Below are 18,642 nucleotides of genomic sequence, written 5' to 3'. Positions count from 1 at the left end.
CGATGGGCTGTACGATAGAATCATAGAATCATAAAGCACAAGAGGCCGATCAGCCCATCATGCCTGTGCCGGCTCTCTAAAAGAGCGTCTAGTTAGTCCATCTGCCCTGCTCTTTCCCCATAGCCCAGCAAATTTTTTCATCCAATTCCCCTTAGAAAGTTATTATTGAATCTGCTTCCATTGCCATTTCAGGCATTGCATTCCAGATCATAACAACTCACTGAGTAAAAAAATTTCTCCTCATCTCCCCCGTGGCTTTATAGCCAATTATTTTAAATCTGTGTCCTTTAGTTACCGACCCTCCTGCCACTGGAAACAGTTTCTCCCAACCGACTATATAAAAATCCCTCATAATTTTGAACACCTCTGTTAAATCTCCGTTTAACCTCCTCGGCTCTAAGAAGAACAATCCCAGTTTCTCCAGTCTCTTCAGAATATTGAAACCCCTCATCCCTGGTACCATTCTAGTAATTCTCCTCTAAGCCCTCTTCAAGGCCTTGATGACCTTTCTGAAGTGTGGTGCCCAGAATTGGACACAATACTCCGGCTGCGTGATTTATAAAGATTTAGCATAACTTCCTTACTCTAAGCCTCTATGTCTAAAGCCAAGGATCCTGTATGTTTTTTTAACAGCTTTATCAACTTGTCCAGCCACCTACAAAGATTTGTGTATGTGAATGGTCGTATTCCCATGAATTTCAAGAAACAAACAAGTGACATATCGGTTGGTATTCTGCAGCACCAATATCAGAGAGATACTGGGATGGTCAACTCTTCAAAAATAATGGTCCTATCACAGGAATTGCAGCAAGGTGCAAATGCAGTTTACAGAGGTCACTTCAAATCTGAGTACGTTTAAGAGAGCCTTGTGTGAACTGTTCTGTTCCCAGTAACTAAAATATTCACACACCCACAGGCGTGAGCACACATTTTATTTCGACACACTAACAAGCATCTACACAAACACTATGTATACGCGCACAAACTCACAATTCACTGATAAATACAAAGGTCCGGCAATTAGCATCGGCTATAAGAGCAGCCAAAGACTGAACACACCCATATGACACTCCTCTGCTATTCGCACGGGGGGAAAAGCAATAATAAAATTAAGTTACAGGAAAACAAGAGTGCAGGACCGCAGTGAGTCATGGCTCAGTGGTAGCATTGCTACCTCTAGGTCAGAAGGTTATCGATCAGAAGGTTACAGGCTCGAGCCCCATTCCAGAGCAGAGACAAACATTCCCGCTTTCTGAATAATGGGTTGACATCAAGTGGGGTACTCGAGTCTCATGGGAGTGGAGTTGGTGACCTTCCCTCCTACCCTATCGCATCCAGCTGGTTCTCCTCGTAGGGAGCTATGAGTCAGGCTAACAACCCGTCCACATAAAAAGGGGACTTTGTTACGGAAGCAATGCAGAGCACAATCTGCTGGATGTAAAAGCAATGGAAGAAATCGGTTGCCTCAGGTCCGACACAACAACTTGCGTCTTTAACATAGTAAAACGTTCAAGGTGCTTCACAGAAGAGTAACTGGACAAAAATTGAAACCGAGCCAAAGAAGGAGACATTAGGACAGGTGATCAAAAACTTGGTCAAAGAGGTAGGTTTTAAGCAGAATCTTAAAAGAGTAGAGTTAGGATACGGGCAGCAGAGTTTTGGATGAGCTCAAGCTTACAAAGAGTGGAAGATGGGAGACCGGTCAGGGGAGCATCGGAATAGTCTAGTCTGGAGGTAACAAAAGCATGGATGAGGGTTTCAGCAGCAGATGAGCTGAGGCAGGGGTGGAGACGGGTGATGTTACCGAGGTAGAAGAAGGCGGTCTTTGTGACGGAGGGGATACGTAGTTGGATGCTTAGCTCGGGGTCAAATAGGGAGCCGAGGTTGCGAACAGGCTGGTTCAGCCTGAGACAGTGGTCAGGGAGAGGGATGGAGTCGGTGGCTCAGGAACGGAGATCGTGGCAGGGTCCGAAGACAATGGCTTCGGTCTTCCCAAAAACAGGGAAGAGAAGGAGAAAGAGTGCAGGGAAGCCAAGGAATCACTGTTGGCAATAACCCATTTAAAGTATTTTAAAAGAGACCTTGATGTGTTAATAACTGCATTAAAACAACATTGGAATGTCACACAGATGCGTTAAAGTTCATTGCCAGCAGTAATTTCTAGGCTATTAACACACACCACTGATTGTTCATCTGCTCAAAGTGCCATATACTTGAAAGAGGAAAGTTCCATCCCTCTGATCGGTACCTTAATATGGCGCAAGTAATAATACTGCAATCACTTTTATTTGTATCTATCCTTGGAACAAAGTCTTCAACTGAAAATACTAATGATACTTTATTAACGTAATTGAAATCTTGTGTTTGAGTATCTGTTAAGATGCCAATTTAATCAAATGAAGTGACATTCATCAGCCTTTAATCTTTTCAAGTAAGCCTTGAAATTTTACATCCCTAATGTTTGCTTTAGTTTCCACGGCAACCGTATCCATTCACTTTACAGTTATGGTGCTCCTGATGGAGTGCAATCTATAATCTTTTGCAGTGGAAGTACATTATCCCCCTTGTTACTCATTGTAAAACTGACCTGTGAAAGTAATTTATTTTGCTCATCTTTGTCATATAATTGTTAAAATTACAGGAACACAGGACCAGGAGGAGGCCATTCAGCCCCTTGAGCCCATTCAATTAGATCATGGCTGATCTGTATCTGAACTCCATCTACCCACCTTGGTTCCGTAACCCTTAATCCCCTTGCCTAACAAAAATCTATCAATCTCAGTTTTGAAATTTTCAATTGACCTCCAGCCTCAACAGCTTTTTGGGGGAGAGAGTTCCAGATTTCCACTCCCCTTCGCGTGAAGAAGAAATGAAGGAGTATCTAACTTATATATGGCGATGAGTAAGGATGCAGGGGGATCGGGGGGCGGGGGAGAAGAGGGGAAATCAAGGTCCTCCAAGTGACAGTGCACAGTATGCGATCCACAAATGCAAGACACTTACTTACCCTTGGACATTACACAGAATCACACGCCCTGATTCTAACCTAACCCATCGGGTGGGATGGGGGAGGGTTCGGGTAGGACTGCTGTTTTACACCCCGTCTGATTTTACACTCCACTGACTTCAAAATCGGGTTTACAAAACGGGCATCTGACTCAAACCCGCCCTGCCACTTAAGGTAAAATCGGGGCTATAGAAATTTACCACACAGGAGGCCATTCGGCCCACAGGATAGTTTATTTCTGCAATCTTTGCTTCATTTGTTCAGCTGGGTACCTGACTTGTGCGAAAACCCATCGCTGTGTCTAAGAGTCTCTGAAACAAGCTACTGAAATATCGACACCTGTAGAATTTCTATCTGCCTGATACAGAGTGGGCACCATCTCCTCCTTAGACAAAGCCCACTTACCAAATCCAGAAAGCTTAGGAGGAAACTTGATGGAGCGTAGGCAGGACCCCCCCCCACCCCAAGTATGCAGTGGTGGAATTTAACCAACTTAAGAACACTGGTAAGCTCCCTCTTTATTCAGCCTGGACCACAATACCCACTGGGGGCAGGGTTATATGGAGCTGAGTGAGAAGAATTCCACCCTCCAGTGACATGTCTCTTCACTTTCTATCAACACTCTGCCTTCTACCCTTTAAGAACGTGCATTCTGATAGTGCATGTCTTGAAATTCAGCAGATTAGCTGTTTCCTGTCACTCACTGTGCATTACTGGGGTGAGATGAAAGCTGAAAGACTGGATTGTAATGGAGATGACACACCGTTCATATTGGTGTAAGTCAGTAAGTGTGAGATAAGACTTTCAAGTCAATCAGCCCATCTAGTGTATTTCTTTCTTGTCCAGATATATATATCAATATTCTAACTCTGTCCTTCATCCATCATTTTACCAATTCCCGCTAGTTAGGACTTAAGTTAGCTCTCATTTAGGATAATTTGAATGTTGTAAAACTGGGGATATTGAATTAGCTGCCCATTGTGCACCTCGCCCAGTTTTTCCTTCCGCTGACTTCAACGAAAAGAATTGGGCTTGGTCTATATTGGGTGGTTAACTCGATATCACACATTTAACACAATTGTCTAAAAGTTAAAATTACCCCCATTATCATAGTCTTGGCCTCGATCTGAACTTCTCCTCCTCAATTTCCTTCCAATTCAAAAAGCTGTCCCGTTCTTCTTTCAACATGTCCAATGATTTGACAATGACTGCTCTGGGTGATAATTTATTCTCTGTACTAATAGCCCTGTGAGACAAAATATTTCTTCAAAGGTCTTTGCTCTTCAGTGGTATTCTAATTATAAAACTCTACCCCGCCTTGCATTATGTGCTGGATCTAATACAAATAGCCTAGTTCTTTCTACTTGACACATTCAGTTTGTTACTTTCAATATTTCAATCATGTCTTTGCACCATAATCTTCTTTTCTATTAGAAAAATAATCTCAGTTCTTTGAATCTGTCTTCAGAACAAAGTGATCCAATGTCCAGGAATCAACTTCTTTCCCACAACCTTTCGATCACATTGAAGAGCGACGGAGAAAGGGCGGGGGAGTGGAACTAGCTGGATTGCTCTTGCATAGAGCTGGCGCAAACTCAATGGGTCGAATGGCCTCCTTCCGTGCTGTAACCTTTCTATGATTCTATAATTCTACATTGGCATCCTGTACATCCCACTTATATTGTGGAATCAGTTTTAAAATTTTTTTATTATTCATTCTCGGGATGTGGGCATCACTGGCAAGGCTGGCATTTATTGTCCATCTCTAGTTGCCCTGAGAAGGTGGTGGTGGGATTTCTTCTGGAACCATTGGTAGAAGTTTGGTGCAACTGAGGGGCTTGCTAAGCCGTTTCAGAGAGCAGTTAAGAGTCAACCACATTGATGTGGAGACACATAATAGGCACAGACTGGATAGGAGCGATAGGTTTCCTTCCCCAAAGACATTAGTGAACCAGTTGGGTTTTTTACGACAATCCGACAGCTTCACGGTCACTTTTACTGATACCAGCTTTTTATTTCCAGATTTATTTATTTTTTACAACTGAATTCAAATTCTCCAACTGCCATGGTGGGATTTGAACCCACGCTCGCTGGATTATTAGTGGAGTAGCATAATCACTACAGTATCATACCCACTTACGTTGTTAACAGTTCTGTAATATGATGAGGCTATCTGCTTTCTGAAATCAGACAGCAGCAGTATCATCAGAACATGCAAGCATCTGAGAATGTAAGTGTACAGTAATGGCATGTGCGTGATCATTTGATCAAAAACTACATTTGCAACTTTTCCTTCTTCCTCCCACTGTCAGGGGAGGCGCAGCGTAAACCCGACAACGGACAAATTGCATTGCTGCCCTGAGTGGGTGGGCTGTGAGATCATCTGCAAGACCAGCCCCCCCATTCAGGGACGTCCTCTCAGGCAAGATTCCTGACTAATGTTTATCATGGAAAAAATCGAACAGGATCCTATAGTGGCTCAGTGGGTAGCGCTCTTGCCTCGAGGCAGAAGGTTGTGGGTTTCAAATCTCACTCCATTTGAACACATAATCCAAGCCTGACACTCCAAGTGCAGTACTGAGGGAGGTGCTGTCTTTCAGATGAGACATTAAACCAGGGCCCATCTGCCCTCTCAGGTAGATGTAAAAGATTTCATGGCCACAACTTTGAAGAAGTGCAGGGGAGTTCTCCCCGGTGCCCTGGGCCAATATTTATCCCTCAACCAACATCACGAAAAACAGATTATCTGGTCATTATCACGTTGCTGTTGTGGGACCTTGCTGTGCCCAAATTGGCTGCCCCGTTTCTTACATTAAAATAGTGACTACACTTCAAAAGTACTTCATAGTCTATAAAGCGCTTTGGGACGTCCTGAGGTCGTGAAAGTCTGTCTTCTTCTATAATCGGCGATGAAAATCCCAGAAAATCCTGCAATCTCATATGATGAAGATGGTATTGAACTTATTGACTCAGCACAAACCAATGGAGTGGACTTTCAACTTGAAGCTTGAACTTATATTGGCCGTTTCTTCATTGTAGCTGGATCAAAATCCCGGAACTCCCGACCTAACAGCACTGTGGAAGAACCTTCACCACACGGACTGCAGCGGTTCAAGAAGAAAGCCCACCACTACCTTCTCAAGGGGCAATTAGGGATCGGCAATAAATGCCGGCCTTGCCAGTGACACCCATATCCCCAGAATAAATAAAAAATAGTTGATATGACATTCTGACCACTATTCTAACAGACACATTAACCTGTTTATTTAACTGCTCTGTTGAAAATGCGGGCAGAGAAATTCTAAGCGTTCCCTTTTGATTAAAATTAAAGTTTGAGTGCGGAGGTAGGAAAGCAGAGGAAGGTCATTAAAAATCAGGAACACAACCTAGTAACAAAATGCTCTTTATGTGTAAATGTCAATGCTTGGACCCGATTTTTCTTCACTCCCTAAGGAATAGACGTGAGCTCCATGGTCAGAGCTGTTTAGGAGTAAAAAAAGGTTTAATCAGCGACGGCAGGACAATAAATGGCCCTGATTAGATTTCAGAAGTGCCATTCTCTACTGTACTTATTTATGAGGTGCTATTGTAACCTTCTTATGCTTCCAATAAAATATCTTCTCTTGTGCAAGCTTTCACTTAGAATCTGCCTTTAAAATTCACTCGCTTAAAATACTGATACAGCATTTCTCCATTCAAGGCTTCAAAGATAAAGGTGCAAAATTCTGAGGCAGTTTCTTTAACTGAAAAGATTTCACATGATTAACGTGAAAGTAAAACCATGTAAAAATAGATATTTAAATAAAGGAGAAAAGGGAGGGTTTGAATAAAGTATTAATGACAGAAAGAGTGGTAATTTCCATTAATGGAATGCCTTTGAGCACACAAATCCAATTCCATCTGCTGCGTATTGTATTCCAAAACTCATTTAATGTATATTTCTGCCGAGTTAATAGATCTACACTCAACAGGCACCAGAGGAAATCAGATTTGCGTTTATAAAGCCATTCCATTAATGGGAATTGTCACTTGCTGCATCCTCCGATATAAATCTACTTATAGACATCCTGCTCTTTCCTTGCTGATCTCCTTTTCTAAAATGATGTTATATCCTCCCTACTTTTCCAATGGAAACCTGGATTTAATGCTTTAAGTTGGAAACAGTGATAATCTGAAATGCTAAAAGGTTAGAATTAATTCAGCTGTATCTAACTCATTACCAGCCTGTTATGTACAAAGTCTACGCAGGGTAAAAATAGTTCTAATAATGCCACTGTTTAGCTATTCATGGGATTGACTTTAGCTGGCAGAAATAATCCTCTACCAAAGTCTTTTTGCTGTATTTAATTTCAAAGTTAACCCTTTGGGTGCTGGGGACGAATTGGTTCATCCAGCCTGTGTGAGGCTACAAGGGACAAAGAGGAGCACGCTGGTCGAGCACTCCCTCCCGGAGAAACAAGTCAAATATCAGCAGGGCCACCACTCTGATCGTTAAGTTGGTTAAAAAAACTGACGGCAAGGGTTAGAAGAGATGGAATTGAGTACTTTGAGAAAGGCTTGCATTTATATAGCACCTTTTCAAGCTCAGGATGTCCCAAAGTGCTTTACAGCCAATGAAGCACTTTTGAAATGTAATCACTGTTGTAATGTAGGAAACTCGGCAGCCAATTTGTGCACAGCAAGGTCCCACAAACAGCAATATGATAATGACCAGGTAATCTGTTTTAGTGATGTTGATTGAGAGATAAATATTGGCCAGGACACCGGGGAGAACTCCCCTGCTCTTGTTCAAAATAGTGGCCATGGGATCTTTTACGTCCACCTGAGAGGGTGATGGGGCCACAGTTTAATGTCACATCCAAAAAACGGCACCTCCAACAATGCAGAACTCCCTCAGTACTGCACTGGGAGTGCCAGTCTAGATTTTGTGCTCAAGTCTCTGGAGTCGGACTTCTGACTTCACAACCTTCTGACTCAGAGACAAGAGTGCGACCAACTGAGCCACGGCTGACACATAATGTAAATAACTGGGAATAAAAGATTTTGCTTGACAGCAGCCCCCCCTTCCTCTGCTCAAATCCCTCAACACCCACACCCCACCCCACCCTGCTGCCAATTTTTCAGCAGGTATGGGGCAGGTAGGGGCAGGATGCTTCAACATGTCTTCTGCTTTCTCACCATTTTCCAGATCACGTCACACCGGGCTGGAGAGCAATTGCCCAATGTATGTGCAGGCTTATGTAAACTAAATGAGAATGAGATAAACACGACCTCAGAATTTGTCCAGGCGGAATGCTGGTTACAGTGGCGCATGTTAGGCCCCAGTGTGCAGCTTTGAAAGGTCGGTGGAAGGGGATCTCAAGGCTTCAGAAGAAGAGGCTTTTGCAAGTTCAGCCATATACAGGTCCCAATCAACAAATCTTAAAATTACCCGGGCGGGTGCATCTCCATGGTCACCTCCTTCTCACTGAAGCCTGCCAGAGCAGCTCTCCATCCCACCCTAATGGAGCAAATTCCCAACGGGGACTAGGGAGCCTATAACTACAAAAACAACAACTTATATTCAAACAGTGCCTTTGACGTAGTGAAACGTCCCAAGGCGCTTCACAGGAGCGATTATCAAACTAAATTTGACACCGAGCCACATAAGGAGATTTTAGGACAGGTGACTAAAAGCTTGGTCAAAGAAATCGGTTTTAAGGAGTGTCTTAAAGGAGGAAAGAGAGGTAGAGAGGCAGAAAGGTTTAGGGAGGGAATTCCAGAGCTTAGGGCTTAGGCACCAGAAGGCACAGTCGCCAATGGTGGAGCGACGAAAATCAGAAATGTGCAAGAGGCCATAACTGGAGGAACACAAAGTTCTCGTAGGGTTGTAGGTCTGGAAGAGGTTACAGAGATAGGGAGGGGTGAGGCCATGGAGGATGAGAATAAGGATGAGAATTTTAAATTTGAAGTGTTGCTAGACCGGTAGCCAATGTAGGTCAGCGAGCACGGGGTGATCGGTGAGTGGGACTTGGTACGAGTTAGGGTACGGGCAACAGAGTTTTGGATGAGCTCAAGTTTACGGAGAGTGGAAGAAGGGAAGCTGGCCAGGATAGCATTGGAATAGTCGAGTCTGGAGGTAATAAAAGCATGGATGAGGGTTTTAGCAACAGCTGGGCTGTGGCAGGAATGGAGACGGGCAATGTTATGGAGGTGGAAGTAGGTGGTCTTGGTGATGGAGAGGATACGGAGTTGGAAGCTCAGCTCACCACGGATCAGGGGTAAGATCAACAAGGCATCCCAATGCCGCTGGAGATGTACACCAGTCAAAGGGAGCAGAGATAGCCTGAGCAATCTAATCATTGCAGGGGCAGTTGCATGATCGCCAGAGCGCAGGCAGTGATTCGCCAATGATTCTGCGCAATGGATTGAACATCAATGGGCTGTGTGCCAGTGATCTCCCAGAATGCACCAGCTGCCAGCCCTGTTGCCTGCTGGGAGCACTGGATAGCCGAATCGCCCTCTGATGCTCTAAAGTCGCACAAGAACAAACGTGCAAGGGAAAATAGCAATGAAGGATCATGAACTGCTGTGGGGATTGATGTGGTTAAGTTTAGCAAGGCTTGTCAAAATTAAGCTGATGCAATTTAGAATCCTGCACGAGTAACACCACTTAATCAAGAAGAAACTAATCAAAATAAAGTGAGGAACAGATGTTGAAGGTTTGGGAGGGATTGGAGCCAACTTCTACATGGTTTTGTTTTTATGCTGTCTTATTCCTGGCAACAGGTTTTAGATCCCATTATCTCTCCACCACAAAGACCACCAACTTCCAACTCCGTAATATCGCCCGTCTTCACCCCCTGCCTCAGCCCATCTGCTGCTGAAACCCTCACCCATGCTTTTGCTTCCTCCAAAGCTCTCCTGGTTGGCCTCCCACCTCGTACCCTCCATAAACATAAAGATAAAGAATCTACTTGAGCCGTTGTAAGTAAGAAAGGAAGAACTTACAATTATACAACATCTGATAACAGCCACAAGATGTCCCAAAATGCATCACAGTCAATGGATTACAGTTGAAGTGCAGTCACTGTTGTTATGTAGGCAAACCCAGCAGCCAATTTGTGGATAGCAAGATCCCAGAAACAGCCAGATCAGATAATGTGTTTTTGGCCTCTACAAACATCTCAAAGGTACCAATAAACCTAATAGCAAAACTGTGGCCGTCAATGAGTAGGTAAAATGCCAATCCGAGATACGCACCATAATTTGAGAGGTGTTGGTCCTCTGGGTACCTGTTTTCTGGATGAAGAAAGAACCTTGGGGAGTGGGGGGACAAATTTCGGGCCTCAATCTCTCACGGCATAGAAGTGCGCCGGCTGCTAAATTGTACGCCGGTGACTTCTAAGTGTCCAAGGCACTCGCCTGAAACAGATGTCAGGTACCTTTGAACATGCATAGCAGGGTCCTAACACCTGTTTTAGGACCCCAGCTGGAAATTTGTCATCAATTGGACAGAGCATGCAGCCGACAGCGGCCTAACCAGCGGTTCCCCAGAGGAACCTTGGGAGGCTTTCCTCACAAAAAGCGAAGTAATTTTTTTTTATACAGCCTCAGTGGAGCCAGGAGAAGCAGGAGGCATTCCGGCCAGCTCCACAAAAATACCTACGGGTCACCGTCGGCTAGGATCGCATCCCATTTCCATTCACCCACTGCCCACCACATCTGGACGCCCGATTATCATCCGCCGGTTTCGTGGAAATAAGGCCCGGGGCCCAATTTTCCGTGAGCCTCAGGCCAAGGTCTACACGTGTTCCAATGGCGACGACACTCGTTTCACGCCGGTTTCAGGCGCCACTCCAATTTCTCGGCCTTGAACTCCACTTTAACGCATCGACTGATTTGTTGGCACTGTTTGTGTTTCTACATGTTCAGCGGCTATCTGCTGCATTAGGTGTCAGGCTCAGTGGGCAGCATGCTTGTCTCTGAGTCAGAAGGTCGTGGATTCAAGTCCCACTCCAGAGACTTGAGCACATAATCCAGTCTGACACTCCCAGTGCAGTACAGAGGGAATGCTGCACTGTCAGAGGTGCTGCCTTTCAGAAGAGATGTAAAAGATCCCATGGCATTATTTCGAAGAAGAGCAGGGGAGTTCTCCCCGTGTCCCGGCCAATATTTATCCCACAACCAACATCACTAAAAAATAGATGATCTGGTCATTATCACATTGCTGTTTGTGGGAGCTTTCTGTGTGCAAATTGGTTACCATGCTTCCTACATTATAACAATGATTACACTTCAAAAGTACTTGATTGGCTGTGAAGCGCTTTAGGATGTCCTGAGGTCATGAAAGATGCGATATTAATGCAACTTCTTTCAGTCTCTACGATGCAAATATATTCTTTTGTACCAGATAAACGGCCTGGGGCCTTTCTCATTTAAAAAACATAAGCGATTGCTTAAAGGAAAAGCCCATTGGGCAGTTTCAACCCATCTCCTTTTCAATGCATCAACCCATCCTCAGATCACGTCCCTCGAACCCCCTTACCCAATTGTTTTTTTGCCTTGTTGGAATGCCAGTGCTCGCAGCTTGCTCTTTGCTGTTTCTGCATTTGAAAATCTCAACAGGGACTTAAAAGGCAAACAAAAGCAGAAGGTATAAAGTAGGTGATGAATAATATAGGGCTCTGGTGACATTATGCCAATATCATTTCTGTCAGTCATCGCTGGCTGGCTACAGGTTTCTCTAATGAAATGGACAATGAGCGTGTTGCTTGCATGGACGCAGCTGCAATGACATTCGAGAAGCTGGACACCATCTGGGACAGAGCAGATTGCCTGATCAGTGATGCCCCTGGCCCAGGACTCAATATTCACCTCCTTGCATCAGTGGCACTCTGTGCCTGTGGTATAAATTTTCGTTAGATGCAGTAACTCACCACGCTCACTTTGACAACACTTCACGACCCCACGAGCTCTACCACCGAAAATGAACAACGTTGCAGGAAGACCATCACTTCCAACTTCCCCTCCAAACTACACACCATCCCACCTTGGACATATATCGCCGCTCGTCCATCGTCACTGGGTCCGAATCCTGGAATACCCCTCCCTAACACCATTGTGGGAGCACCAGCACCACAAGGACTGCAGCAATTGACTTTCTTAGAGCAACTAAGGTTAAACAATAAATGCATCTTTCCCACATCACAAGAACAAATAACAAAAGTGAGTGTAAATTGGCACGAAGCCTTGACAGAGTTGAGAGCAGGCTGAGAATGGGTTATACGATGTTTAAGAGCTATTTCTGACCATCGATCATGTCTATCGAGGAACTACACTGGGGTGGAGCCTGGCAAAATTATCCCTGAGTCAAGAAGGGATGATATGACTAGACCTTGTATCATTGTCACTATACGATGGCAGCTAATCCTGCTTTGCTGTCTTGGGTATTCCGTCAGTCATGGCTCTGGATTTACAAGTTCCTGATCAGTAAGTCAATTTATTCTGCACGTACTTTTTCTAACAGATGATAAACCGACTCCGAGCTATGTTACAAGATGTAATATTGTAGGAGCTGCACCACTAAACGCTATCAGTTAGCCGTGTCAATTTTGCTCTGGTGGTGCTGTGTGCAACTCATGACTGTTCCCAGACTAGAAGCAGATGATGCTCCCTGAGTACTGGAGATGGATTTGTTTCGACCTAATCAATGAGGCTGAAAAAACTCTTTCATTGGCCAATCATTATTCTGCAGAAATGCGTTAGGTGCGGCAAAGGTTAAAGAAATGATTTACTGTCACTTTCTTTTCTCCCTCCTAAATCAACCGCCTCCCCTCCTCCCCCACCCAGGTCAGAAGCTGGTGCTGCTCATTTTATGGCAGTTCCATGCATGACGCCAATGGACCAACCTACCGAGAGGCATGCTGCAGAGACGTGGGAAAAAGCCCATTCACTTCCTTTAGTCAGTTTTGCTTCTCTTCACTTCTCCATCCCGCTCAAGAGAAGCTGACTACAATTGCCAAACGTGCCTCCGACAGGGCGAGAGCGAATGCGGCTGGGCCATCGAGACTGGAATTCACTCCTGCAGGTGGAAAGCTCGTGATACCGCACTGGCCGGCGTCTCCTCATTACCGTTTTCTAATTTGACTAAAATTCTTGTTGACTGTGGATGTGCATTATTACCAGCACGCTGCATTTTATTGCTTAAATAAAGGAAAAGAACATAGGACAAACACAGGTACAGGAGGAGGTCATTCAGTCCCTCGAACTGGTCCTGTCATTCAATTAGATCATAGCTGATCTGCATCTTAACTCCCATTCGCTGAAAAATAAACATCCAGCCAGAACAACACAGGTTTTTAAGGCAAGTCATAGCCAGAGCATCTCGAGCAATGGTTTCTCTTCCGCATCCCACTCCATTACCTCTGGAGTCCCCCAAGGATCCATCCTTGACCTCCTCCTCTTTGTCTACATGCTGCCCCTTGAAGACACCATCTGCAGGCAAGGGGTCAGCTTCCACATATATATTCATGACACCCAGCTCCAACTCCCCATCACCTTTCCCTGTTAGAAATTGGATAGCCAGGTGATGAAGGATAGAATACAAGAGCCTGGCCTTCAGTTGCTTCCAAGCCTTTATTCATAGAGATCCATTTTACAAGCTCCACACCCTAGATAAGCTCTCATATATATGGACACCAGAGAGTCCCCAATTGATACCCGCCACCTGAATGCAATTTAACACTAACTAATATAAATCATACAATTAACACTCCCGACCCCTCCACTGTCTCTGCGCTGTCCGACTGCTGGTCTGGCAACCAGTCTAGGATGAGCTGAAATCTCCTCTTGCTGAACATTTGGAAGACCGAAGCCATATGATTCTATGATCTTCTTCAACCCTCCACCACGAAAGCCACCGACTTCATCCCTCTTCTCAGGCTAAAGAAGACCACTCGTAACCTCAGCATCCCACCTGAGTCTGAGCTAAGCCTATCACACACTGATCCTCTCCTTTACAACAACCACTTACTTCCACATCTGTAACATTGCCCCTACCTCGGCCGATCCTCCACTAAAATGCTCATATGTGTCTTTCTCATCTTGAGTATTCCAAGCTCTTCTGGACGGCCTCCCATCCTCCACCTCCATAAACTTCAGCTTGTCCAGAACTTTGCCCTCTGTATCCCAGCTTACACTAAGTCCAGCTCATCCATCATTCTTATTGTCCATTGGATTTTGGTCTCAAAATGCCTCAAATTTAAAAAATGTCTTCCTGTCTTCTCCCTACCTCCATAAGCTCTTCCAGTGCTAAAACCCTGCACATCCCCTCTCCCGCGATTTCTCTGTTCCTCCAGTTCTAGCCTCCTGTGCATCCCATCCCATCACTTTGCCCCACCATTGGGAGCCCTGTCTTCTGCTGCCTAGGCCCTGTGCTCTGGAATTACCTTCCCATACCCCTCCAATCACCACATCCCTTTCCACCTTTAAGGGCAACAACCTCTTGCATTTATACAGCACCTGTAATGTTGAAAAACATCCCAAAGCACTTCACAGAGATATAGTCAAAACAAAAATGCTGGTGCAGTCCAAAACCAATTCCACTCCCGCACTCTCTTCCCAGAGCTTCTGTATCTTCCCCTGCTGTAAATATTTATCGATTCTTCCCTTAAAAGATGCAATGGTCTCTGCCTCAACCACTCCCTGGAGCAAAGCATCCCATGATCCAACAACCCTCTGTGTAAAGAAATTATTCTTAGGGCTCGATTTTAGCACCCGTGATCCTGGCGGGGGGGCTATGAAAATCGGGGATTCCTGGGACGGGTCGGGAGCCCCCGCCTGTGGGACTCCCGCCGGCAATTAAAGCCGGCGGGGTGCCACTTAAGATAGTTATTTAGGTATTTCACGTCGTTTAGAGACCTGATTAACATGATATTTTAGGAGGGGTGGGATTTTGCAAAGAACTGGGACTGTTTCCTGGACTGGGGGAACAATCACAGTTGAAATGGACGTGTTGCAGCCACCAGCCTGTGGCAGCTGCAAAGGTCCATTTGACAGGTGGGGGGGGGGCGGGGAGACCCTCACTCATTGCAGGAGGTCACTCTGTCACTTGGGACAAAGTTTGGCCTCCACCACCCTCCTCCTAACAATAAAACTCACCAACTTGCACACTTACCCCGCTGTCCAGAGACATGTACCTACCTTGCGGACCCCCTCAGATGTACATCTTCCGGAGATGGGGGCTGCCGTAGCTGCAGTCATGACCTCCTCGGAGGGCGAACAGCATCACCAGCCTCACCGTCCACGCCGTCCACCTCTGACACGTGGAGCTCCAGAACACAGTGCTGTGACACATCCACCTGCACAGCAGGAGGGAGGGCAACCGCAGAGAGAGATGCGTCACAGAGGGCACTACCCTCGCCACAGGGTCTACAGACCGAGGCTCAGCTTCCTGGACCTCTCTGAGCAGCAGTGCACACAGAGGCTCAGAGTCACTCGACATGTAGTCGTGGACATCTGCAGCCTCATTCATGCCGAGCTGTGGACTCGATGGGCTGAATGGCCTCCTTCCGTGCTGTAACCTTTCTATGATTCTATGAATATTCTCTACGAATTTTTTTTGCAGCGAGTATTACAAAATAGAATAAAAGAAACAAGGCGGACACACAAAATGTTTCCTTATTGTATTTCTTGCTGAAATAAAAGCCAATAACCTTGCATTATTCTTAATTTTCTTCAACAATATTCAACAAGGCCCTCAAATGATTGAGCAGAATGTCTTCAGTGGGACAACTAACTGTGCATTATTCACACTTAAAAGAACCTTATATTTTTTCCCTACAAATGCAGCACTAAAAAATCTGCAACAAAAGATTATTTTTTGGTATAAATCCCTAAAGCTGCTTTATGCTAGAAAACATTTTTTTCCAAAATGGCAGCTGATAGAATTCCAACTTACACATTCAAAGGTTGCCAGGCTGGCCACTGAGCTTTCGCCTTGATGACGGTCAAAACACTATCACCCTGAAAAAGAAAACAAGAAAAAAGAAATCAATGTGCTACACAAGAATAAGATTGCAGCAAACTTGGAAGAGAACACAAGGCAGAGATCAAATAGACACCAGAATAGGAGAAGGTAATTCATCCCATCATGCCTCTGCCAGCTCTACTTTGGAGCTATCTGTTACATAGAATTACATCGAGTTTACAGCACAGAAACAGGCCATTCGGCCCAATCAGTCTGTGCTGGTGTTTATGCTCCACACAAGCCTTCGCCTACCCTACTTCACCCAAACCTATCAGCATATCCTTCTATTCCTTTCTCCCCTCATGTACTTATCCAGCTTCCCCTTAAATGCATTTATGCTGGTCGCTTCAACTACTCCTTGTGGTAGCGAGTTCTACATTCCAACCACTCCCTGGGTAAAGAAGTTTCTCTTCAATTCCGTACTGGATTTATTAGTGACTATCTTATATTTATGGCCTCTAGTTTTGGTCTCCCCCGCAAGTGAAAACATATACCCATAAATACTTTTCCTCAAGTGCTCCTTTGATTGACTCAGCTTTTATAGCCAATTGTGATAAAGAATTCCATATTCTCATAATACTCTACGTGAAACCAATTCTTCTCGTCTCTCCTTTTTTAGCTTTATGTGCTACCACAATGACTTGCATTTATATAGCACTTTTAACAAAGTGCTCCACAGAAACCTGAGGGAAAACAGACACCATGCCAAAGGAGGGGAGATTGGGAGGCATGGCCAAAAGCATGGTGGGTTTAAAAAGCCTTAAGGAGGAGAGGGCAGGAGATGGAAGGGTTCAGGGATGGAATTCTGGAAAGTGGCATCTGGGCGGCTGAAGGCACAGCCGGCAATGGAAGGGCAGGTGTACCAGAGTCAGAGAATTCAGGGGTGAGGGGGCGCAGGGGGGGTTGTAAAGCGGCTGGAAGATCCAGACATAGGGAGTTCTAAATTTATCGGCCCTTGTTACTGATCTACTGTCTAATGGAAGTCTTCTCACTTTTTACCTCAACCACAACCATTTTTATTTCAACTGAGCCAACAACTCAGCTAAAATTGTTGACAGAGGATCACAACACAAATGCATTAAGGCTTTATTCATTAATATCACCAACAGTAATTTCTAGGTCGAAGTGCCAAAGAGAGACCAATACAGAGTTTGATGATAATTACTGGTAAAAATTAAAACCATTTCTCTCAGAAATTCCACCAAGCTTTAGTAAAATCATTTTACCCCTTTCTTAATGATTTCCTTCATTCCTGCTTTTAAGTCTCCCACCATGCAGGCCAAATGGGAACGCCATCACCTCTAAGTTCCCCTGTCACACACCTGACTATACATGTCCTGACTTGGACATATATCGGCCATTCCTTCATCATCACTGGGTCAAAATCCTGGAACTCCCTATCTAATAGCACGGGGGGAGAACCTTCACCTCACGGACTGCAGCGGTTCAAGAAGGTTGACCATCAGCTTCTCAAAGGGCAACGAGGGATGGGCAATAAATGCTGGCCTTGCCAGCGATGTACATAACCCGAGAATGAATTAAAAAAAAAACATTTCCTGGCCAGACGCGCAGACAGACAGGAGTCCTGCATGCAAGCCTCGGTCAATACTTTTCTGAACTAAAGTTTTCCACCTCGTTCTCTCTCTGAAGGTGTTGTCTCATTTAAGGGTACACGTCCACTGTTCTGGTACCTCACCTATCGGCCATTCGTTACGCGGAGACCTAGACGGGGAGTATCAGGAGGCAATTCATTCTTCGTGTTCACCCGATACCCACAAGTACTCACTTTCGATCAAAAGCCAATGGATAATCATCAGGACCGGGAATGCTGGCTGAGTTATTTTCCCTCCTTAAGGCACAATAAGGCAAACTGAAGTGCCCCCACCACCTTCTCAGGTGACAGCAGCTAGCGCAATGCAAACCAAGGATGAAAGCTGGAACTTACCTGGCATGTGTAGCTCAATACCATGATACAGGGTGTAGTTACCCATTGCGTCATTGGGAGGATCATAATCCCATTCTTGAGCTAACAACTAGAGAGTGTGCACAAGTATATCCTTCTCTCTTCTACATCACCCTTATATGACTAGGGATTCCAACAGAAAATTGTGGAAGTTTGCTAAACCTTCATCGTTTTTCAAAGGTTTTTTAAATTGAGAAACTCGAGCGACAGCCTAAGGCTGACAGTGTAGGACATCACCAAGATTGAAAGGAGTTGGGGAGAAGACAGCGTAAATCATGAAGCAGTGATTAGGTGACTCGCAAGATTGCACTTTAAATGCTTGTAGGATTGTCAGAGGGAGGAAAGACTGAGGGAGGTCCTGCTTGTCCGGCATCCAATACTGGATGAGCAAAAATTTCCTCCAACTAAATATTGGGAAGACCGAAGCCACTGTCTTTGGTGCCGGCCGCAAACTCAGTTCCCCGGCCACCGACTCGGCCCCTCTCCCAGGTCACTGTCTAAGATTGAACCAGACCGTTCACAACCTCTGTGTCTAATTTAACCCTCAGATGAGCTTCAGACCACATATCTGCTCCATTTTTTTTATTCATTCATGGGATGTGGGCGTCGCTGGAAAGGCCAGCATTTATTGCCCATCCCTAATTGCCCTTGAGAAGGTGGTGG

The 18,642-nt window shown here is 45.1% G+C and overlaps 1 protein-coding gene across 2 annotated transcripts in view; it reads right to left on the bottom strand.

Annotated features, from left to right (window-relative positions):
* spon1b (spondin 1b) overlaps positions 1-18,642 on the bottom strand; it is a 467,163-nt gene that overhangs the window by 209,963 nt on the left and 238,558 nt on the right. For both annotated transcript variants that reach the window (XM_067994217.1, XM_067994218.1), the window contains one exon: positions 15,948-16,012. In XM_067994217.1, the coding sequence (XP_067850318.1) occupies positions 15,948-16,012 (65 nt within the window). The remainder of the gene's footprint in view (positions 1-15,947; positions 16,013-18,642) is intronic.

Source organism: Heptranchias perlo, chromosome 12 (assembly GCF_035084215.1).
Source record: "Heptranchias perlo isolate sHepPer1 chromosome 12, sHepPer1.hap1, whole genome shotgun sequence".
Taxonomy (NCBI): domain Eukaryota; kingdom Metazoa; phylum Chordata; class Chondrichthyes; order Hexanchiformes; family Hexanchidae; genus Heptranchias; species Heptranchias perlo.
This window is presented reverse-complemented; position numbering and strand designations above follow the sequence as displayed.